The following is a 25,153-nucleotide window of genomic DNA, read 5'->3' on the forward strand; positions in this document are numbered from 1 at the left end:
AGGCAGACGAAGTTCGATCGGAATTATATGACGGAGTTTTAAAAGAATCCTTATATATTTATACATGAATGTATTTATAAGAAAAGATGAGAAAATGTCAACAATAGTATGAAAAATTGTTTCGTTATTCTTGAATTTGTTTGCCTCATTTTTTTATTCATTTCACTCCACCCTTTCATGCCTTAACCTATCATTATACTTTACCGTCTTTTAATACTTGTTTTATTTTATACTGTTCTCGTTATATCATTCTTTATTTAAGTTTCTGCTACAACTTTTACCGTCAGTATTAGTGTTGCTTTTACTATTTATGTGTAGAAATTCTTAGGAAAGCAGTCTACATAAAAATAAAATACGAAGTAGGCCAGATTTAGATTCTATTGTATTTTTCAAGACACTACTGTGCTAAGATATATATAGAGAAGGATAAAATAAAAAAATAAAAATTGAAGTGAAGAAATAGAAAAATAAGACAGTAGTAAAAAAAAGCGATGAGTTGATTTGACTGAAAAATAAAACAAATATATCTACAATGGAGCATGTAGATAAAAATGATAAGAATATAGTAGTTTTCACCACGTCTAATAGACTCTCGCCTTCTATTCCGGGATGTTGTGCATTTGACGTAAAGTTGAGTCGAGTGGTTTGTTATATATACATGTATAAAAGGAGATAGTGAAGTGTTCGATAAAGTTAGTCTTTTATCACTTAAATTTTTTTTTTCACGTAAATGTTGAGTAACTTTTCGTTTATATTTAATGACAAAAGTGACATGATATCAATGAGTATTAAATATAATTATAACTTTTCATACATAACATATAAAGCTAAAAATGCAGCTTGACTTTTCAAGGAGTAATTTTTTTTTTTTTTGTAAAGAACAATTCAATTTATTTTTAGAAATTTTATTTTATCTTTTGTGGAAAGATATGTGTGCTCCTGTACTGTCGGAATTGATCAGCCGATTTCAATGCTCGACGTCTTTTCTTCGAAATGCGAAGATACAAAGTTGCTTTCAGGGGTGGAATCTGTATTATTGAATTCACACAAGATTAAATGTTACAACACGAAGCTCATATGGATTCCAAGTGTGCGTCTAGTAACTATCACACGAAGCAATAAAGCAAAAGAGTGGGGTGCCAAGAATTCTGATCAGTAAGTAGTCTGTATTTTCGGAAAAAAATGGTTGCTTCGTTGATTAATCATTAATATTGTCAATGGTTGATTTACTGTATTTTATAGTGGTGAGATGCTTTATTATTTTGACAATATGTTTCGCAGACAAAATTATTTTCGTATGGCGAAAAATAACTTTGTAGCTGGGCGGGAAGGAAAGGAATATCGTTATTTTGGAGCAAGTTGCTTTAATTTATTGCCGAAGGTATGATAAACAATATTAATAAAACGAAGAAACTTTATAAGAAATTTTTCTTTATTAAATAATTTAGTACTTACTTAGTTCATTTAGAAGAAAAGTACTGAAATGTACATAGTAAACTTCGATTGACATAAATAATAATAAAATAAAGCGAATGTGAAAAAAATATCAAACAGCTGAAATAGGACGATAATGCGCACTCATCCCCTGTGGGATAAATGTACACAATATATATACATATATAGTCTAATGATTTTTTTTTTAATTTTATTAATTGAAAATAAACGACTCAGAATCGAAATTCTTGGCACCCCACTCTCCTGCTTTATTGCTTCGTGTGATAGTTACCAGACGCACACTTGGAATCCACATGAGCTTCGTGTTGTAACATTTAATCTTGTGTGAATTCAATAGTACAGATTTCCCCTCTGAAAGCAACTTTGTTTCTTCGCATTTCGAAGAAAGAACATCGGACATTGAAATTTGCTGATCAATTCCGACAGCACAGGAGTACACGTATCTTCCCACAAAAGATAAAATAAAATTTCTAAAAATGAGTTACCTAGCCATTTGAATCCAGTGACCTACAATTCTTCCAAAGGATTAAAAAATTTCGAGAAAACTGCTTTTTTTGAAATGTCGAGAGTAGAACACAACCTCAACGCTTCGGTTATGAGGCGTGCAAAAAAATTTGACTCAATCAATGTATTTTTTTTTCTGCCCTCCAGGCGGAAAGTGGCAACTTTCGGCCCGCTGCGCTAAACGAAATTGCCGCTTTCCGCCTCTGTCGGACAGAAAAATAGTATACAAACCTATGGCAGGAAAATAATAAATATCTCAGATCACATATATGTCGACCTCGGCTTCGCCTCGGGCAACATATATGTGTTCTGAGACATTTCTCATTTTTTTGCCACAGGTGTGTAATATACTATTAACAAGCTACAGTGTTTTCAAGATTTCATATACGACGGATAGGAAAATTTTTTAACTATAATTCTTCTAATCAGTTCTTGCCTTTCAGTAATTTTCATACTAGTATAAATCTAATTTAAATGGATGGAAATATTTCATCTTCGCTAACACTTTGGGACAAATCGTCCTCGGACGATTTATTTTTTAACTATTTTGATGTTTTCTTCCGTTTCTATTTCGCTTTCTAATTTTTTGAAAAGTATGGAATTAATCTTCATTTAATTATTTTTCTTTATACCTCGGTCAAAAGTACGCATCTTTTGCACCTATTTCGAGGCAGAAAGTTAAAGATTCATGCATTGATTAAGCTACACATTCGCCTTCTATAACAGCGGGAGCAAATGCTTTCGCTACCGCGGCTGACATTAGTCATTTGTTACTAACTATGTTTTGTTTACGCTGATCATTTACGATTGATGGTACAATACAACTTGGTTATATTTCTTTCTTTCTTCTACTTACATGAAATATTTCATATATAGATAGAGATATTAATAAAAATATAACTGTCGTAAGAGTGAGTAGATCATCCGATGTAACTTATAACCAGGTTGTACTGTACTAAGATTCAGTTTGACAGTGACGTGTGTAAAATGGATCAACTTTATTTAATTAATGAATTATTTAGAAAAATGTACGCAGTAACAACAATTTAATTTGATTTTTATTAATTATTGTTAATTTTCAGATAATATGCTCGTTTTTTCTATTTTTAACCGAGAATAATCTTCATTATGTTTGTTGAATTCAAGAAATTTCAGTTTTATTTAATCTAACAATTAAAAAAAAAAATGTTTTTTAATTATTTTTCATTTAATTTTACATTAATTTTTTTTTATTTGATGCCTGCCCCCCCCCCCCTCTCCCCGACCAGCAGCACTCGCTTCGCTCGTGCCGCAAATGTCGGGCCGGGGCAGGCATCAATTTTTTTTCGATACAGTACATGAAATATTTTACGTACTTTCGACCGGCTATAAAGAAAAATAGTATACACTACACGGGCAGAAGTTTGAGAGCTCTGAACTGCGTGCCGTGATGCCCTCGGCTACGCCTCGGGCATCATGGCGCGCAGTACAGAAATCTGAAACTTTCTGCCCTAATAGTGTAATATACTATTGAAAATAGTATGCAAAATATCTTATTTTCGTGAACTAGTAATGCTATAATAATAAAAATAGTTGCCGAAGTGAGGCAAACTAAATTTTTCAATCGTAAAGCACTCTCTGATGCTTCACATGATTATGTCGTACAAAATTTATTTTACATTTTTGTATTTTATGTTTCAGGTGAGTGTCGAAATCACTGGATTTACTCATACGCAAACAAAAATGAACAAATCCGCTATTTGTGAGTCAAAACAAGAGATTTTATTTAATTTATGCTAATTGATTTAATAGTTTAATAAACTGAAATTTATCATAAGTTTTTGAATGAAAAATTTTAAGAAACAATTTGGAGAACCGAAATTTCAATAATATGGTTTGCGTAAGGTCGCAATAGCAGAGAACCCATTATCTTGAATTTGCTTATTGCTTTGAAATTCAACATATAAGACATGTGATTTAGATCAAATCTCTCCTGGCCCGGTATTATTGCAATATCTCCCAATGAGCGGTGAATAATAACTGTCACCATTTCGCAACTCGACGTAATCATTCTCACAGTTTTCAGATGCTTCAAGTTGAAAATAATCAAATTTTAAAGTAATTCGTTTGTAAAAAGGCGCAACTAGATATCAAAGGCACCGTTTGTTAGCTGTATACTGATTTGAAAGCCTGGAGATTCTAAATAATACTCTTTTCCATCTTGCATTTCTATGTCACCTCCACAATGTTTCCTGAAGCATCCGTTGAAGCCAAAGTGTTTACTGTTGAAAGTATTTGTGTGGTACGTAATGAGCAATTGGTTTGTTCGAGAACCTACTTCCTCCCAACCGCCTTGTCCACAGAGATTCGCTGCAAAGATAAATTTTGTATATAAATAAACAAAAAAACTTTGAGAGCATAATTTCAAAAATTTCTAACCATATAAAGAATCCATTTTAGATTCATCGTTAACTCGCAAATAATTAGTCCGACAGCCTTCGCTTTCAGGAATGCTCAAATTTAAAATATAGAAAACAACTTCATCACTAGTTGCCTTCACAATTCTCCATTCACAATGTTTTGTTGAACTGGATGAAGTATTTACATCATTGGTTACATTGAATGTTCCATGATCACCCTCAAGTAATTTTCTACAATCTTAAATAACATGCAAATTAAAATTATGTAGTTATTAAACAGTACTCATCTAATTTAAATTATTTTTTGTATTAATTATAACCATACGACAACGAATAGGATAGTTATTTTCAATAGGCTTCGCCACAATGACAAAACGGTTGTATCTCAAAAAAATTAGTAAAGCGATTGGTCCTACGAGCCAAATTTGCAACTTCCCGCCAATTTTAAATACAAAGCGCTCCAAATTTAACAGTTACGACGTTTTGAGCTCTTCGAGTCTATTTTATATTTAATAAAAAACTTTTTTCAAAATATTTAAGCTACAACAATTTTCGAACTAATCATTCGCTTTGAGAACGCTTGACAGGATTTCGCGTGGTTGACAGAGCTTCACCAAAACATCCAGAAAAAAATCCGTTCTAATAATTAATTGAAAAGCCGTGTTGTGTTGATTTTTAAAGTTGGATGTCTCTCGAAAAAATGAATCGATTTTGATGCGGCTTGCAGCAACCTACGTAGTTTTTTGAGTTTAACGGAAACAATTATCAGAAAAAAATTGACGACAAAAATTTTTTCAGTTATTTAAAAAAAAAAACACTTTTTTCGGATTGCTTTCGACAACGATCTCTCGAACGAATCAACCGATTCTGATACGGTTTACGGCAGTCAACGTCATTTCTTAAGTAACAAAGATAATTAGATCATAGGATTGATCAAAACAGAAGTTTTGAAGTAATTCCAAAAAATTCATTTTTTGAAAATTAAAAAAACTTGAATTTTTGAGTTTTTCTTAGAATCTACCGTGCCAATTCGGATATCATGACCAGTCGAAAAATTTTTTTTAGCGGGAAGTTACAAATTAAATTCATTTCGATTTTTTTCTTCAAATTACTGATGTTTCTAAAGTTTCAAACCACACAGTTGATAGTAAATATCTTGTGTAAGCTATTTCGATTTTTTTTTTTTTTCGTTTTTATTGCATTGATTAATTTTTTTTTGATAAAAAGTTTGATGTAAATTTTGATCAACCTTTTGTATAATCAGAAACCATTGAATTTCCATTTCAATGAAGCAATTAGTTAAGATAAAGAGTTAAAGTTTTACTAAAAATAAACGTATGCAATTTTATAAGTCCTTTTTATTCTAACCATTTTTTACCTTCGAGTAAAACTAAGTATTTAAATAATATAGATTTGAACTTACCAGAACAATTGTAGAGCCGATTCACACCACTAATATCAATTTCACTTAATTGTTCTCTTCTGCCAATTTCTTCGATTTCAATATCTTCAGTTTTTAAAGGAGTTATGGTTTGTTTATATCGGTCACATGCAAATTCATTCGTGCGATAATGCATTATCGAATTGAAAGCATATGTCTGATTAAGCGTAATCGCATCTTCAGGTGATAACCCGAGTCGAAATTTAGAGCCTATATAGAACCCTTTAGTCCGAAATAGATCCGACTGAGAGCCCTGTAGTCCCATAGCTCCGATTTTGAACCCACAGGTCCAAACATTCACCGAGAGGTCCGATTTTGAACCCTCAAGTCCGTCAATATTAGCCTCTTCATAAATTTTTATTAACTACAATTAAATTATTCATGATATAAAAAATTAAAAATTAAAAATTAAAAATTAAAAATTAAAAACTAAAAATAACAAATTAAAAATAAAAAATTTCTTGACTGGAGAACAAAATTCTTGGCTCAAGAAAATTTTCGGGTGCCTGAAGGAAGGCCGAAGTTGTATTGGCCAAAGTAAAAATTATTCTTGAAATTCTATTTTTGGTGGAAGTCATTTTTTCTTAATTCAAATTATCATAAATACTTGTTACAATAAATTTTTGTATTTGATCAAGATTTTTAGATACTTTAGGAAAGCAGCGCCACTTATTTCAGCTGAGAGATACCCATTTTATATTATTTTAGCGTGCAATTATACATATTGAATGAAAAAAAATGATTCAATATTATTTGATCTTCCCATTTGACATATTAATCAATAAAAATGTTAATGAAAATTTACTTCTATCGAGATATTTAATTTTTTGGAGTAAGAGTCTCGGCCGTTCCTTTGGTGAATCAGACTTGAACCAAGACTCATCATGGCTCATCTAGCTCTGGATATTTAATGGTGTGCTAGGCTTGGGTCAAGACTGGATAACTTAGCCTTGGCCATTCAATGGAAAATCTAAAGTTAATTAATCATTAAGTAAGAGAAGGGGAGGGGCAAATGGATCTATTAAGACAAAAATGTTGAAATCCTTAATGTTTTTCTCTGGTTTTACGTTTTTTAGTCCTTTGCCAAGTATTTGACATTAATTTGTTCTGTTTATTGAAAATAAAAAATTAAAAATGTGGGGCAAAATGGGCCACCTTCAGAAAATGTTTATCATATAAATTTTTCAACTTGTCTTACTTTTTTTGGCCTTTTACTGAGTTTATGGTATTAATTTTGTTGTGTCTATCGAAATTAAAAATTGAGAAAAGTGAGAAATGTCAAAAAAAAATTACAACAAAAATTTTTTCAAATGCGGTTCGTTTGGAATAACTTTTAAACGGATTTACCGATCGATTCTAAACACTAATCAGCTCTTAACATCAAAAAACCATGTTGATCGCAGCCAGCCCGCTCAAAGTCAGTTGATTCGTTAGTTAGTTATCGTTGTCAAAAGAAAACCAAAAAAAGTATTTTTTCGGAATTACTTCGAAATTCCTATTTCGATCAATTTAAACTGAAAGATTCTTTGTGATTCTTCAGAAACTGCGTCGAATGCCGCCAACCGTGTAGAAATCGGTTCATTAATTCAAAAGTTATTACAGTTTAAAAATTCAAAAAATAGTGTTTTATCAAACTTCTATCAGATTTTTGAGCTCGGAGAATTCAAAATGACACGAAAATTATATTTATTAAAAATTGATTTTTCTATTAATTATTTAATTAAAATTTCCACCAATAATTAAAAACTTAAATTTATTAACTGAAAAAATTTTTCTTCTTGATCTGAAGAGAAAAATTCTTAAACTAAGAAATTTATATTGGTTTAAGTGAATTTTATTTGATTCAAGAATTTTTCGTCTTGATTCAATACAATGAATTTCTTTAAAGTTGTAAAAATTTATTGTTTAACGAATATTTGTTAGCAAATGCTAAAATTAAAAATTTATTATTCAACCAAAACAATTACATATCGTCAAAATTGATATGGTCTTTAAAAAAATTAAAATTAATTAATTTACAGTTAAATTTTTAATATTGATAATTTTAAATATTAAAATTTATAATAAAATATTGAAAATCCATAGAATAATGTACAAAGTCTAAGGTAATATAAGGACTTGACTTTTGCATTTTTTTTAATTAATAACCATGTGTAAAAAATAGTTAATTTTCATCAAAACACGATATTAAATAACATAAATTATATAAATAATAAACCGTCACACTTCATCATTATATAGATTTAGCTTATGAGAATGATGAGATGTATAGTAGCTCATCGGTCGTATAGTGTAAGGGTTAGGTATCGGTCTAGCAAGCGCGCGGCTCAGGTTCGAATCTCGGATAGGACGGATGTGATTTTCACTTTATTTCTATGATTAGCGAAAGTTAGGTTTAAATAAGAGTCAAACAGTCTGAAATTGCATTAGCTCTACATCTAAAATTAAATTAAAAAAAATGACGCTTAAAAAATTAATTTTTTTATTATTTCTTATCAAAAAGCATGAGGCAGACTTGAAAATTGACTAGGGCACGGTCCTGGTAACCAGGCATGGGCCAGTCGTGGCAACTAAGGGAATTAAAATTAATTAATAAAAAAATAACAATAAAAGAGGACTCAGGGGTTCAAAATCAGATTTAATTTTTATTTTCATCAGGTCCGATTTTGAACCCTAAAGCGCCGAAAACGGAAATTTGTAGCGCTTGTGGGACCAAAACCGGACCTACTTAAACATGGAAACAGGCTCTAGTTTGAGCCCCCAAGTCCGAAATAGATCCGACTTTAGAAGGTTTTAAATGGGCTCTAAATTTCGACTCGGGAATTTTTTGAAAGTAAGTCTAGTATCTATGAAAAATTAACATTACCAATTTTTTATGGTCAAAAGTTTGAAAGAATAAAAACCATACTGTTTTCCTTCTATACATTGTCCATATTGACTCTAACATACTCATCGCGATCTGGACGTTGGTGTTCATGATGCAATTCAATTATGTGTCCCAATTCGTGCAGAATAGTTCTTTTAGTTAAACAGTTTTCGCCCAAGTACACATGATTTCTACCAGCATGTCTTCTGTCGGTGCCACGGGTGTAACACCTTTCGTTATCAAACCAACAAAATAATAGCAATCATTAAAAGTATAAATTATTGTAATTAACTAAAACATTCTACTTACTCAGCATCTGATTTCAAGAAGTATACATAGTCTGGATGAATCCTAAAATTTTGTCTGTCCATGAACCTAACACAAGTCGATCTTTCCCATTCTCGCATCGCCTGTTTTATAAGTCTACGTTCAGAACCGTCGAATGAACCAGTATCTATGATATAAGGAATACGACCCTCAGGCCACAAATAGTACCATTCTTTAACGCCGAGAGATCTTTTTGAACGACTTATGCTTAATGCATTAAAAAAATATTGAATTGATATTTAATCGTAGTTAATAGCATAAAGTTGTTTTTTTTTCAGATAAAGGTGTCTAATGAAGACATTTAAACAAAAAACGTTTGACCTTTAAATCTAGGCTTGATTTTTTATCGGTATTTTTTAAATTATCTAGAACATTTTTTCTCAGGCCTTCAAGCCCCAAATTGTATTAATATTTAATTTTAAACGAACCCATGAAAAATTATATTGAATATTTTCTCCAAATGTATAGTCAATATAATTTTTTCATTATAAAAATTGAATACCATGCCTAGATGTTATTTTTAACTTATACTGATTGATTTGGAAGTTTAATGGACTAAAATTGATAAAACGTTTGTGAATGAAGGTTTTGAAGGGATCGTTTGGAGAGCTTAAATTTCAATCATATAATTTGCGTAAAGTTGCAATTGCAGAGAATCCATTATCTTGAGTTTGGTTATTGCTACGAAATTTGACTTATAAAGTATTTCTTCTATACCAAATCTCTTCTAGGCTGGTATTAATGCAATATTTCCCAATAAGCGGTGAATAATAATAATTGCCTTTTCGAATCTCGATGTAATCATTCTTACAGTTTTCAGATGCCTCAAGTTGAAAATAATCAAATTTTAAAATAATTTTTCTATTAGGTGATGCGTTCGGATACCAAACGCAATATTTGTTAGCTGTATACTGATACGGAAAGCCTGGAAATTCTAAATAATATTCCTTTTCCTCATCTACGATATCTATATCACCTCTGCAAACTTTTCTAAAGTTTCCAGTGAAACCAAAGTATTTACTGTTCAAAGTGTTCGTGTGGTACGTAATGAGCAATTGGCTAGCTTCAGAAGCTACCTCTTCCAAACCGCCTTCTCCACATACATCCACTGCAAAGATAAATTTTGTATATAATTAAAAAAGAAAAAAAATTCATAGCATAATTTACAAAAATTTCTAGTCTATTATATTCCACCCAGGTGTTATAAAGTCATCTTTGACTCGCAAATAATTAGTCCGACAGCCCACAGTATCAGGAACACTCCAAGATGAAATATGGAAAATAACTCGTTCACCAGGCGCCCCCACCATTCTCCATTCACAGTGTTTTGTTATACTTGTAGAAGAATTTAGATCCTTGACTACATTAAATACTCCACTATCACTCTCAATCAACTGTCTACATTCTGAAATCATAGAACAATCAAAATTATTTTATTTCTTAACATGACCCATATAATTTCAATAATTTACAGTCGATTTTATTTATTAAATGTAATTAAATGACGATAAATTATAAAAAAATTGGCAACAAGCATCGTCTTAAAGACAAAAACAATTCTTTATGCTAAAAACAGACTGGCTTAATTGATGAATATTTTTATCAAGTTTTTATGTTTTTAAAGCTTTAGGTCATACAATTAATGGTAAACATTTCTTCTTCAACTCTTCCGGCAGTATTTTTAATATCTTTTATCGACACTTACCAGAACAATTGTAGAGCCGATTTGCACCATTGATGTCGATAGCACTCAATTGTTCGTATCTGCCAATTTTGGTGATTTCAATATCTTCGGTTTTCAAAGGAGTTATGGTGTTCTTAGATCGGTCACGTGCAAACTTATTCGTCGAATAAAGCATTATTGAATTAAAATCATATTTTTCACTGAGTAATGGAATTTTCACACATCATTTTCTTGAAAGTATCTTTAGTCTCTATAAAAAATCCACATTACCAATTTTTTAATTAAAAATGATGAAAAAATGAAAACCTCATCTTTGCCAGTCTTGATGTTTTCCGTATTGATCTTTACATACTCATCGCGATCTGGACGTTGGTGTTCATGATATAAACCGATTATGTGACCAATTTGTGCAGAATAATTCTTTTAGTCAGGCCATTTTCACTTAAGCATATATAGTTCCTCCCAACTTGTCTCCTATCGACACTATTAGTGTAACATCTTTGAACAAATCAACAAAATAATAGCAGTTATTCAAAGTAAAAATTGTTGTTAGTAAGTCGGAAATGCTACTAACTCAGCATATAATTTCTTGATGAATATATAGTCTCGATGAACCCTAAAATTTTCTCTGTCCATGAATTTAATGCAAGTTGATTTTTTTCCATACTCGCATCGCCTGTTTTATAAGTCTACCTACGTTCAGGATTTTCAAATGAACTACTATCTATGATGTAAGGAATACGACCCTCGGACCACAAATAATGCCATTCTTGAACGCCTAGAGATCTTTTTGGACAACTTATGTTTAATCCAGATACAGATTCATCATGTAAATTCAGAATAATTGATATCGAAAATGTTGTATTAAAAAAAAAAAAAAAACTATTGTTCACTTATAAGAAAATTTTATTGCTACCAGTAAAGCTATTTTTCTATGTTATTGTAATCCGATTTGCTATTAACATAATACAGTATCATTTAGATAAAAGAAGCGTTAGAGTTTCGTAAGAATGTGAGTCCATTAAAAAAAATATTAAATTGACAATCAGTAGTAGTTAATAGCTTACAATTATTTTTTTTTAAAGCCTTCACTTTTTGCACATTTAATCCAGTACAAAGCGGCAATACAATTTTTTTCTCTTGTGTACTTTTTCTACAGTTTCATTTTACTGCTATTTTTCTAGAACTCACTCACATACTTGAATCCATTTATTAAGTCTTTTACATTTCGTGTCTGCATTCAACGCAATTAACTTGAATGACAAAATAACCATGACCACCATTATTTGTTAATGTAAAAGTTGTCTTATAATGTTTATTCACGTGTTCTAACTAAATAAATTAGATGCATAATTATTATTGTTATTAAATGACGGCGAGTAAATTTTATAAAACGCAGAATATTCAATAAAAGTTTTTATTTGTCATAATGATATTTGTGATGTTGATTAAATTTAAATAATTAAATATCTCGGGTAACGTTGAACTTTTAAAACTGAAAACTGTTGAACTTATCCTCGTCCTCGGTACTCTCGGAAACCAATTTTCTCGCTTTCCTTTCATCATGTATTTTTTCTCGCTCAGTCCCTTTCAGTCATTACGCGGTTAAAGCTCCATTTGATCTTTCTCGAAGTAATTGTTTCAATTCATTTTATTATGCAATTTAAAATATGTGCTTTGATATAATTGTATTATTTATTAAGAAATTATTGATTATAGCTGCTATCGAAAATTGAAATAAAGATTCGATCGTTATTGACTATAATCTTATCATGATAACTATTATTATCAATATCGTAACCGCCATGATTATTAATATCGCAATCATCATAATAATCATAATTGTGGTCATAGCCATAATCATGATTGTGCACAATCATCAATACTATCATTATCATAATTCCTATGATAATTAATATCATGATGTCTATGATAACTGAGATCATCAATATCATCGTGAAAATGGTCATAATCGTCAATTTCGTGCTCATCTCTATGATAATTATCGTAGTCGTGATCACAAATATTAACAATCATCACTATAATTATTACCATAATTAAAATAAACATGTTCCTGATAAAGATTATTACTTTTATCATGATTACTATCATCAATATTATTGTGATTGTGGTCATGATCATTGATATCATCATTACCATAATCACCACAATCACTGATTATAATGACTATTGTTATAATCATCAATATCGTAACTATTTTTATGATGATTATCGAGGTCGATGATTGTTAATACTACTGTAATTATGGTTATGCTTAAAAATATCGCCATAATCATAATCACCATGATCATCAATATCATCATTACTTTAGTCATAATCATCATCATGATCATGATCACTTATGTGATAATTGAGGTGGTCACGATCAACAATATCATTATCACCATCAATCATCACTAAAATCATCAATATCATCTTAATTATAACTAGCAACCTGTAGTCACCATGCGACTGCTGAAGTTTGCGGATTATGAATAAAAAAATTTTGGCTGAATGACTTTTTGATATTTCTAATCACACATATTTTACGGAACAAATTTGTAGAACCAACAAAATATTAAAAACTACTTCAACAACTTAGCGTAAAAAATTGATTATTGTCACTGAAAAATACATAAATTCGTGAAAGGACACTAATTCTCGTCAAGACTTTTCTGATGATACCATATTTAACTAGTATAGTTCACCTATACAAAATTCCTTTTAAAATAATATTATGCTCGTCACAAAATTTTCCTTACTCTCTCAATTATTTAAATCATAAATAACTATCGCTGAAGAAACATCAAACCCATTTTATGATAAAGATATCGCGTTACAGATGCCATAAGGGCGTATAAAAATTATACGCCCTTATGGCACCCGAGAACCATGAGGGCGTATAATGAAAATTCTATTATTTTTTCAAAGTCCAAACAAAATTTTTAGTTTAAAAATAGTATATTACACACCTGTGGCAAGAAAATGAGAAATGTCTCAGAACACATATATGTTGCCCGAGGCGAAGCCGAGGTCGACATATATGTGATTTGAGATATTTATTATTTTCCTGCCATAGGTTTGTATACTATTTTTCTGTCCGACAGAGGCGGAAAGCGGCAATTTCGTTTAGCGCAGCGGGCCGAAAGTTGCCACTTTCCGCCTGGAGGGCAGAAAAAATTTTTTTTTTGCATTTCTACACGTCTTATTAAAAAATACGTCGGTTCCCGAAAAAATAGTATATTACACACCTGTGGCAAGAAAATGAGAAATGTCTCAGAACACATATATGTTGCCCGAGGCGAAGCCGAGGTCGACATATATGTGATCTGAGATATTTATTATTTTCCTGCCATAGGTTTGTATGCTATTTTTCTGTCCGACAGAGGCGGAAAGCGGTAATTTCGTTTAGCGCAGCGGGCCGAAAGTTGCCACTTTCCGCCTGGAGGGCAGAAATAGTATATTACACTACAAGGGCAGAAAGTTGAGATTCCTGCACTGCGCGACATGATGCCCGAGGCGAAGCCGAGGGCATCATGTCACGCAGTGCAGGGCTCTCAAATTGCTGCCCATGTAGTGTATACTATTTTTCTTGCTACCCGGTCGAAAGTACGAAAAAAATTACATTGAAAAAAAATGATGCCTGCCCCCGACATTTGCGGCACGAGCGAAGCGAGTGCTGCTGGTCGGGGGGGCAGGCATCAAATCCATCTATAAATAAAGGACAATATATTTTTACCATAATTACAAAACTCATTTTGTAACACTCTAAGTTATTAATTTTATTATAGTTGATTTTGTAAAAGTCTTTTTTTTTTTTAATAATAATTAATTTTAAATACACACATGTATTATAATTAAAATGAAACTTATATAATAGAAACTTATATAATTATAAATTTTTCTCAGTAGTTTTACTATCAGAAACATAAAAATTATTAATTATATTGCCGTGAAATACACAGTTTTCATATTTCACATTTGGATTTTTGCTAGTAATTGAGCTTGTAGATGTAGATCCCGATACCAGGTCATTTGTATTAATATTTGAAGATATAATTTTTGATGTCAGATTATTTGTCTCACTATTAGTAGACGTTGATTTTTTTTTATGTGTAGTACTATTAGCAGATGTCGATGCTGTTGCTTGCTTTTTTGATACACGACTTGTTTCTTGGCCTGTTAATTTTTTAAGTGGCGGTTCACTTTCGTTTTCACAAGAAAAAACCGAGATAGGCGGTTTTTTCAAAAAATGAACAGGTTGTGCTGTTTCAGGGTTAATAGTTATAATTATTTCTTTGTTGTTTCCTGTTGTAAACAAAGGCAGGGGTGATTTTGGTTCGTCTAATACAAATGACCTTTCAATTGCTGTTATAGTGTCGTCGTCCAAGTCAAAGTCGTCAGAAAAATTATCACAATTGACATTAACTTGCGTAGATTCTTTACTTTGATCGGTGTTTATTGGTGTAGTTGCCCCAGTTCCACTTGTCGACGGTAGAGGATTCGATTCATCACCAGCTTTAGCCGCAAGAGTAATATTGTCAAATATTTTTTGCCGGTTAGTCAATGAGTTTTCAATATACGCTGTAAATATACATTAAATTTAAATTAGGAAATATATTGATTATTTTTTTTAATAAATAAAAAAATTACCTTCTGCTATACCAGCCGACTTCCAACCTCCCAATTGCTTAAGCATTGTAGTATTTGCTCCAGAGTTCGATAATAACGTAGCCGAAGTTCGGCGTAAACAGTGTCCAGTGTAACGGTGTGAATTAGTCAATTCCAAGTATTCAGCAATAGTTTTAGGGATTTGGCCAATTTTATTTCGGCCTACGACTTGTCGGTAACATTTGCCCTTATGATATTGAATAAAAAATCTTTCTGTTTTAAAATCAGAAGGCTTTGATGCGATATATTTTTTTACTCTTTCATAAAAAAGATTTCCAATAACAAATTTACGAGGCAGACCGTTTTTGGAATCATTTATAGAAACCAAGTATTTCCCGCCAAGGTCTTCGACGTCCGCAACTTGAAGTTCTTTAAGTTCATCACACCTGGTAGCCCCACAAATACCGAAAATTAACACAACCTAAAAATATTAAAATAAAAATGTAAATAAATTAATTAATTAAATAGTTTAAATATTAATTAAATAGTAAAAAAATTACAAACACATACCTTATGAACTAAATAATCGTAATCCGGTGAATTATTCAAAAATTTCATAACCTCATCCCATGTTAGGACGGCAGATTTTTTGGGCTTATAACCTTTGGCATTATTTTTAATTAAACCTATTAATTTATGAAATTTTTGAATATCAATGTTGTCTTTAGCTCTTAAGGTTGATTTTAGCATAGAAAAGACACTCCACAGAGTAGATGGACTTAATTTTTCACTTAATCTCTTGAAATATACAATAAGATTACTCTCCTCAGAATTTGATAAAGAATTGATATTGTCTTGTTTCCAGTTTTGGTAAGTATTGTAAACAAGCAAATATCTTTCAGCGGACTTTTTAGGTAAGGTGTCAGTTTCTACTATTAATTGTGCCTCATTTTCAAAGTTTTTACTGACTTCTTCTTCATCTGTCGATTCATCAGATGAAGACATTTTTTTATTTGTGTCACTCTTCAGTCTCTAAATAATATTCACTGATCAACATTAGCATTAAGTAAATCGTAAAAAAATTTTAAGGTTATATGAGCCCGAGTTAAAAGAAGGTTTACTGAAGTAAGCGTCAGTACACCACACTGGTAAGCGTGTGTCTGGCCGCACTGGTAAGCGTGTGTTGCGCAGGTTGTATAGGCGATGTCTCACGTATTGAGTATCAGTGCATATGACTAAGTTTTTACTCCCGCTTGCCTAGAGGGCGCTGGTATAGATTTACCAATGCATGAATGTGACACTTTCTGCCGTGCAATCGGATCAGGATCACGTACTTTCGACCGAGGGAGTAAGAAAAAATTTTTTTATACGCCCTTATGGCATCCGAGGTGGCTCCCAGGAACCATAAGGGCGTATAAATTTTTTTTTTTTGCATTTCTGCACATTTCGGATAAATATATCTATATTCGGATGATAATAGAAACTACGTTGATTCTCGAAAAAAAATTTTTTATACGCCCTTATGGCTTTTCACCGGGGTCTTTTGCTGGTATACGTCCTTATGGCATCTGGAACGCGATATATTCGTTACGAAGTTTTTCTTAGCCTCTAAATTATATGAATTAATTTTTTACCTATAACTACATTGACATGTGAAAAACAAAATAAATAAACGAATTACGTTTATCGTGAAATTTGAATCTATTTAGAATTACTTCGAAATTTTATCATAATAAAATTACTTACGCTGAAAAGCATATGAAACATTTAAAAGGCACTAATTCGGGTCAAGACCTTCTCAATGATACTAAATTTAATTGAAAAACTCATTTCATCATATGCATACGCCGCAGACAAAATTTTTTTTATTCCCTTAATAATATAGATTATTGGCAAAGTTATTTTTGACTGAGTTTTCCTCACGAAATTTATCTCCCTACGATTTATAATGGACAGATTTCTTCGATTATAAATGTCCTCTAGTTTCGATTAAGATGTCAACAAATCATCAGCATTGTATAATATAATTAAAAAACTAGTTCAAGAAGTCATAAGGTCAATGGTACCTACAACTTGTTTGACTTTAATCCATCTGACTAAAAAATTTACTAATTTAACAAAATTGTACGTGCATAGTGTACATCGCAAATTATACTGGAAGCTCTCAGATCATTAAACTCTAATCTTTAGTTCTTCATATATGTTTTTCCTCCGAGGATTTTCTCGGAAATATAGGCCATTGTTACACTGAGTGTAGGTTATTGATTTACTTTTTTACTGAAGACCGCACCGCCTAGAGGCCAATAACAGAGTCGGTAAAACAACGAAACGATATGACCCCAGTAATCCTCATTAATTATAAATCAGGAAAAAACATAGCATAAAAGAAATGACACTAATGACCAGTCAGATTAAGATAAGAAGAAATTTGTAGAGGTCACGTTATTGAAATTTATTGCCGCAGAATATGACAATTATATTAGACAAACTTTTTTTTTTCTCGTTTTAGTTTTATTGTCTTGTCTAGCAGGTAAGTTTCTTAAATTAAATTAATTCTAAATGCCTCGAAGCACGAGTAAAATTGAAAATAGAATATTTTTAACTTATCGCAATGAAAATCCATGATTTAAAAAAAAAATCGGGAAGTTATTGGTTTTACCCCGGTTTTCGAAAATGTATGTAAATTCCCTGTAACTTTTGAATGGTTTAGTCGATCGAAACGTGGTTGGTGGCGTTCGAAAGAACAACGTTGGTACTAGATTGTTTGTGAGTATAAATCAATTCAGTTCGGTTGATGGCGAGAAATCTCAAAAATATAATTTTCAAAAAAAAAAAAGGTTTTTTGGGAATAACTTCGAAATTTCTGTCTGGATCTTTCATGACATAAAAGAATAATCTCTTTGTGTTCAGAAAATTACGTCGATTACAATCCGAATTAAAACCGGTCAAATCGTTCGAAAGATATTTAATTTTAACTAATTCGAAACAAGTGTTTTTTTGACATTAAAAATTTTAAGTTAAACTGTTTGGTTAGGAATAAATAATTTTTTGTGCTTGAAAAACTGTGTGTGTGTGGGGGGGGGAGGTGTGTATGTAAACCTCTCATAACTTTTGAACGGTTTAACCGATTTGATCGCGGTTGGCACCATTCAAAGGGGTTCGACTAAACTTAGATTTTAAATACAAGTTGGACTGATTCAGACTGATAGATTTTGAGAAATCTTAAAAAAACTGCGAAAAAAAATTTTTTCAAATGTGGTTTTTTTTTTTAATAACTTTCAAACGGCTTGACCAATCAATTCCAAAAACTTATCAGCTCTTAACATCGAAAAACCACATCGATCGCCACCAAGCCGGTCAAAATCAGTTGATTCGTTCGTGAGTTATCGTTGACGAAAGAAATCGAAAAAAAGTGTTTTTTTCACATAACTCCAAAATTTCTAGTTTGATCAATTTGTGTTTAAAAATGTATCATAGAATTTGAAAAACTGCGTCGAATGATGCTAACCACGTGAAAATCGGTTCATTCATTCAAAAGTTATTGTGGTTTGAAAATTCAAAAAATAGTGTTTTATTAAACTTTCATCAGACTTTTGAGCTCGGAGAGCTCAAAACTACACGAAAATTATATTTTTGAGCTTGAAGAGCTCAAAAACGTAATGAGTGCAATTTTGAGCACTTAATTTTTTTTTTATATTACGTAAATTCTCTTTCAGTGCATCAATTAAAAATTTTTTTTACAACTACATAATCGAAGCCTAAAATTCAGTCCATTCGCAAAGTCTATTAATTTTTAATACTAATTGCAATAACATTAAAAATAGCAATTGGAATGACAGTAAAGGTTATTGAGTCCTTACTAATTTTATTTCTGGATAAATTTAATACAATTTTTTTTACGCAAAATCAAGTAAGACCGCATTTATATTAGACTTATAGTGTTTGTGACTTGATGGAAATAACGTCGTAATATTTTAAAATAAACGACAAGATTGAACACGGAAACGAACAAGAAAAAAATATAACTTAACTTTTTACAAAGAATTATGGTTATACAATCCCCTTGGGGTTTTTAGATAGATGATCAAAAAACGACTTTTTCGGTGTTATTCACTCGAGACATAAAAACTGTCGCTTTTAGTTATTTTTACACTGTTTTCACTTCTATTTAATGACTTTACATTATTTTTATTCCCTTTTTATTTTATCACTTTTATTACTCTATGTCTCATTTAAAACTTACTTTTATTTTCACATCGCTGAATAAATACTCAACAATTTTATATATTTTCATAATTGATGCAGATGTAATTTACCTCGAGACTTGTTACTTTCATATTTTAAGTTACATAGTTGAAAATTGCTTGTGAGCTAAATGTACTTATTTCTTATCAAATACTTTTTAAGCCCGCACGGTAGAACACAAAATTAAAGAAATAATTTATTATAAAGTATCAAATCTTTTGAGACATCAAGCACATTTTTTTTTTCGATCCTCGTAAGAAAGTTTTTTAATATGTCCAGTACAAAAATAGATTGATCAATTATTTATCAATAATTGATCATTAAGTGATCAATAATTGATCATGAAGTGATCAATGATTGATCTCGAGCTGATCAATCATTAATAACTAACTGATCAATTATGAGTCTACCATAGATCAACGAGAGATCATTCAGAGATCGCTAATTGATCACTCTATGGAGACAATACGGAAAAATGTTAGAAAATTATTTTTGCGACCTCTATTGATAAATTTTCGGTCGTAACATATTGATGGCTTGATGATTGGTCATCAAGCTCTCTAGCTAATCACAAATTAAATTCTACTATGATTAATCATTAAAACACCATCTAGAAATAGAATTAAAATTAAAATTACAAAATTGCCTGACTTTGACGTGCAAGAAATAAAGCACTATCTCAACCGCTTTGGGTTGGAAGACAAGCAACAAAATTAGCACGTGATCGGTTAGAAATGATCTAATGATTTTGTGATTTTGTAAGAAATTATCCAATGATCATTTAGAGATTAATTTTTTATCGCTGAAAGATCATACGGTGATTAATCATTGACCATTACGCGATAAATTAATAATCATTAAGTGAATAATTAGCAATCACTCAATGATCAATTAATGATGTCTGAGTGATCAGTTAATGACCATTGAGTGATCAATTTTTTATCACGATCTGATCGATCATTGATCACTGACAGGTATCCTATTAATCACAGAAATCAACGATTGATCACTTCGAGATCACTCAACGATCAATTTATGAACACTGAATGATCAATTGATGAATACTGAATGATCAATGAATCATCACTGAGCGATCAGTTAAAGATCACTGATCAAATTAATCACGAAGTGAACTCTAACTAATTAATGTCTGATCTCTTTGATTAATAGGTAACTTGTCGGTGATATTCAATGTTCAATCAACTTACGATCAATAATAGATCCCTCAGTAATAAAGAATAGACCATTCGGTAATCTTCAATTGATAACTCAGTGATCATTCATTGATCATTTAAGATTCATCAATTGATCATTCAGTGTTAATAAATTGATTGTTGAGTGATCTCGAAGTGATCAATCGTTGATTTCTGTGATTAATAGCATACCTGTCAGTGATCAATAATCGATCAGCTCGTGATAAAAAATTGATCACTCAATGATCATTAACTGATCACTCAGACATCATTAATTGATCATTGAGTGATTGCTAATTGTTCACTTAATGATTATTAATTTATCGCGTAATGGTCAATGATTATTCTCCGTATGATCTCTCAGCGATAAAAAATTAATCCCTAAATGATCATTGGATAATTTCTTACAAAATCACAAAATCATTGGATCATTTCTACACAGTAAAAAATTTTGTGTAAAATCAACACAATCCTAGTGTTAAAATCCGTCAACACAATTTTAGTGTTAATTTTCAACACAAAAAATAGTATTTATTAGTGTATTTTCAACAAAAAAAACTTATTATTTGAGTTTGAATATAAAGATTAGGGAATTATTTAAAAATAAATAAATTTTTCATGGTTATTAAGAAAATTAGTTTATTTCATTTATTTAAATTTGAGTCAAGTACCAATAGTCTTCAACTCAAATATATGATTTACTCATCTTAAACTTACTTAATGCTTAATTTATTTTTTATAAATTAATAACAATAATTAGTAATCATCACAAAATTTTCGGCATCCAATTCGTGTAATTCCCAGCTTTTAATGTATGGTGAATCTGAAACATTGATGACAAATGTCTGACATGTTTGTTCAGTAGCGTAACCAAAACATAAACATAATATTTCCTTGTGAACTATCAGTCATCTTTATAAAAAATAAAACTAGTGTCAGAAAATATAAAATAAAAATACAAAAGAAAAACATAAAATCAATAAATTTTTTGATATTTTTTTTTATGAATTTGTTAAATTAACAGAGAAATTGTTCAAAGTCTGTCATTTTTAATAACTATTATAAATTTTATCGTTAAATAATATTTTATTTAGTAAATTTATTATAGGAAAGTGAGGTTAGTTGAGCATTTTATATGATTATAAATACAGTAAACTTTTACTTACTTTAATGAATATCAAATTTACTTTTTTTTATTGAAAACAACCTGGTACTTTTATCAAATATATTTAAATAAACTATTTTTCACAATATTTAACACTTTAATTTATACGCACGCGTGGTTAAATAGCTGTCCGGTAATACAATGCGTTTGGTGCGTAAACTGAAGAAAGAACGCGCTAACAACACAAACTTAGTGTTAATATTTCCCGCTTAGCACTAATTTTGTGTCATTTTATCTAGTAACACACAAAAAGTGTTGATATCATGAAAAAAACACTATTTTAATGTTAAAATTCAGGTAACACAAAAAAAGTGTCAAATTAACACACAAAAATCAACACAAAATTTTTCAACACAGACCGTTTTTGACGCAAATACACAATATTTTTTACTGTGTAACCGATCACGTGCTAATTTTGTTGCTTGTCTTCCAACCCAAAGCGGTTGAGATAGTGCTTTATTTCTTGCACGTCAAAGTCAGGCAATTTTGTAATTTTAATTTTTATTCTATTTCTAGATGGTGATTTAATGATTAATCATAGTAGAATTTAATTTGTGATAAGCTAGAGAGCTTGATGGCCAATCATCAAGCCATCAATATGCTACGACCGAAAATTTATCAATAGAGGTCGCATAAATAATTTTCTAACATTTTTCCGTATTGTCTCCATTAGGGTGTCCGTTATTTACCAAGTTGGCTATTTCCACTTAGGTATCGTCAAAATTATTTCTGTTTGACCTAAAATCAATTCTAGAAACAAAAAAAAATTTTTACGATGCCGCTTAACTTTGCCTAAATAACGATACTTTTCCCATTTAATTAACATGGGATTTTTGCACTTTTTAGCAACTAATTTTTATTTCACTCATTATACTTTTTAACTTACCAACAATGCTCGATTCTGCTTCTGTTATGATCTCTTTAGATGGAGAAATTTCCATATCGGCCCAAAAAATTCATCACAAAACCTTTTGTAAGGTCAAAATTTATTTTTATCGATTTTTCTCGTTATTTTGCTTAAACTACTTACTAATTAATTTTTATTTTGTATTTCATTTAAAGTTTCTTATTTTTTTCTTCCAAAAAAATAATTTTAATTAATAAATTATCTGAAGTCACACAGTGATTCTATGAAGGAATTAAGTACGGATTACACCGTGATTCTGTGAAGGAATTAAGTACGGTAATACGGTTATTACCAACACAAATTTAATAAAACAACTAGATATATTGTCGTATACGGTCGTTAAAGTAAATAAAAACGATAAATTAATTTTTAACTCACTGTCTATTCTCGTTGTTGTGGTTCTTTTAACGACAATATTTCATTTTTGGATAGTAAACGGAACAATCCTTAATTTATGTTATAATATTAAATTTTTAATTGTAAGGTTGAAGTGATTAGTGCAATGAATTGAAAGTGGAAAAATTGATCGGTATCCAACTAAAAATATCTTTCTAACCGCGAGAGCTCCAATCTATTGAAAATCAAGAACTTTCATCATGAGTTTAGAAAAAAATTTACGAAAACCGATGTTTTTATTGGAAAACCTTACGGATGATATAAATAGTAATAAATTAGCTACTGATGAACAAGCTTTAAGGTTACTATTTTATTATACTAAAAACGTGAAAATAACAGTGTGCGATGGATGTAAAATAACTATTGAAAAAGTTAAAAATTTTTGGATATTTGCTCGTATTTTTATTTTAGATGACAAACGATGTATTTAAAAATTGTAAAAATTGCACGATGAATACAGAAATCTGCATAAAAATGCAGGTGTGTCCTCAAACCAACAAAAAGAGCAAGAGTTTTCAATTAAATTATAAAGTTTATTTGACATAGCTCACGGCAGAGTTTTTGAAATGGTCAGCAATGATATAAAAACTTTTTAATCGATCAACGATCAGAAAGATAATTCCATCTGAATTTTTCGGACAATCAACGAGGAAATGTAATTGATTTATCTGGTAATATCAATAAAATATTAGTCAATTAATAAATGAAACGTTCATAAAATACTTGAAAATATTTTTTCATGTGACTTAAAATTCAATATATATTGTATTTCAAAGAAACAAGATCATGATCGCCCTACTGAAGTATCAACTTCTGATAATCCACTTGTTGTAAATGATAATCGGTCCATCGAAGTGTTAACCTCTAAAACATTAAAGCAGCATCTTGTTATATAGAACACCAGTTGAACGATTCTGAATTATCAAGAGAAAATTCAGGTATTAGACTTGAACTCAATCATTACGTTGAATTATCTATTAAGTGCATTTATTTAACAATAAAACATAATTGATTTTCTTTCAGAAAACTATTTGCCATTGCGTTTGACAAGCGCGGGTGGATCAATGTCTAGTGGCGAAGCATTAACTTTTCTTGATGATGATTATATAAAAGGATAAGAGATTGCTATCAAGATTAAAGTTGTTAATGATGTAGCGGAGAGAGAGAGAGCTGTACAATTGGCTCAAGAATGTATAAATATGGTAGCTAAAGATGAGAATCAAAAACAATATCTTCTCCAGGTGATAAAAAAGTATAAGAATGAATTTTCAAATGCTACTAAGGAATGCCTGACAACAAAAATAAAAGTTCAATAATTAACATATGTATTAAAATAAAATCAATAATGATTTGAATGTTAAAATTTATATTTATAACCTGTATGATTATTGACAGTTTCAAATAAAAGATCTTACACAAAATTCAAAATAAAAATTAATTAGTAAGTAGTTTAAGTAAAATAACCAGAAAAGTCTATAAAAATAAATTTTGGCCTTTTCAAAGGTTATGATATAAATTTTTGGCGCCAATTTAAAAATTTCTCCATCTAAAGGGATCATAATAGAAACAGAATCGAGTATTGTTGGTAAGTTAGGGAGTATAATGAGCGAAATAAAAATTATTTGCTGAAAAGTGCAATAATCCCATGTTAATTAAATGGAAAAAGTATCGTTATTTAGGCAGGATTAAACGGCATCGTAAAAATTTTTTTTTGTTTCTAAAATTTTTTTTAGGTCAAGCAGAAATAATTTTGACGGTACCCAAGTGGAAATAGCCAACTTGGTAAATAACGGACACCCTAGTCTCCATAGAGTGATTAATTAGCGATCTCTGAATGATCTCTCGTTGATCTATGGTAGACTCATAATTGATCAGTTAGTGATCAATTGTTGATCACTTAGTGATCAATTGTTGATCACTTAGTGATCAATTATTGATCAATAATTGATCAATCCATTTT

The 25,153-nt window shown here is 30.5% G+C and overlaps 3 protein-coding genes across 4 annotated transcripts in view; 1 reads left to right on the plus strand and 2 right to left on the minus strand.

The window, feature by feature from the left end:
• The window catches only part of LOC123271839 (alpha-2C adrenergic receptor-like), a 334,634-nt gene that overhangs the window by 101,444 nt on the left and 208,037 nt on the right, over positions 1 to 25,153 (plus strand). The gene's annotated exons all lie outside the window — the stretch shown is intronic.
• Positions 3,960 to 5,983, minus strand: LOC123271906 (dorsal-ventral patterning protein tolloid-like). The gene is made up of 3 exons (XM_044738455.1): positions 5,782 to 5,983; positions 4,378 to 4,596; positions 3,960 to 4,308 (listed from the first exon to the last, which is right to left on the minus strand). Exons 1-3 carry the CDS (start codon positions 5,933 to 5,935, stop codon positions 4,082 to 4,084), a joined length of 600 nt encoding a protein of 199 aa, XP_044594390.1. The 5' UTR covers positions 5,936 to 5,983; the 3' UTR covers positions 3,960 to 4,081.
• Positions 9,502 to 10,920, minus strand: LOC123271890 (dorsal-ventral patterning protein tolloid-like). Of its 2 annotated transcripts, none has more exons than XM_044738432.1 (3): positions 10,698 to 10,920; positions 10,175 to 10,397; positions 9,502 to 10,102 (listed from the first exon to the last, which is right to left on the minus strand). In XM_044738432.1, exons 1-3 carry the CDS (start codon positions 10,849 to 10,851, stop codon positions 9,688 to 9,690), a joined length of 792 nt encoding a protein of 263 aa, XP_044594367.1. In that variant the 5' UTR covers positions 10,852 to 10,920; the 3' UTR covers positions 9,502 to 9,687. The 2 variants fall into 2 exon arrangements, with proteins under 2 accessions (XP_044594367.1, XP_044594366.1); XM_044738431.1 differs by having other exon boundaries at positions 9,502 to 10,099; positions 10,172 to 10,397.

Source organism: Cotesia glomerata, linkage group LG9 (genome assembly GCF_020080835.1).
Source record: "Cotesia glomerata isolate CgM1 linkage group LG9, MPM_Cglom_v2.3, whole genome shotgun sequence".
NCBI lineage: Eukaryota > Metazoa > Arthropoda > Insecta > Hymenoptera > Braconidae > Cotesia > Cotesia glomerata.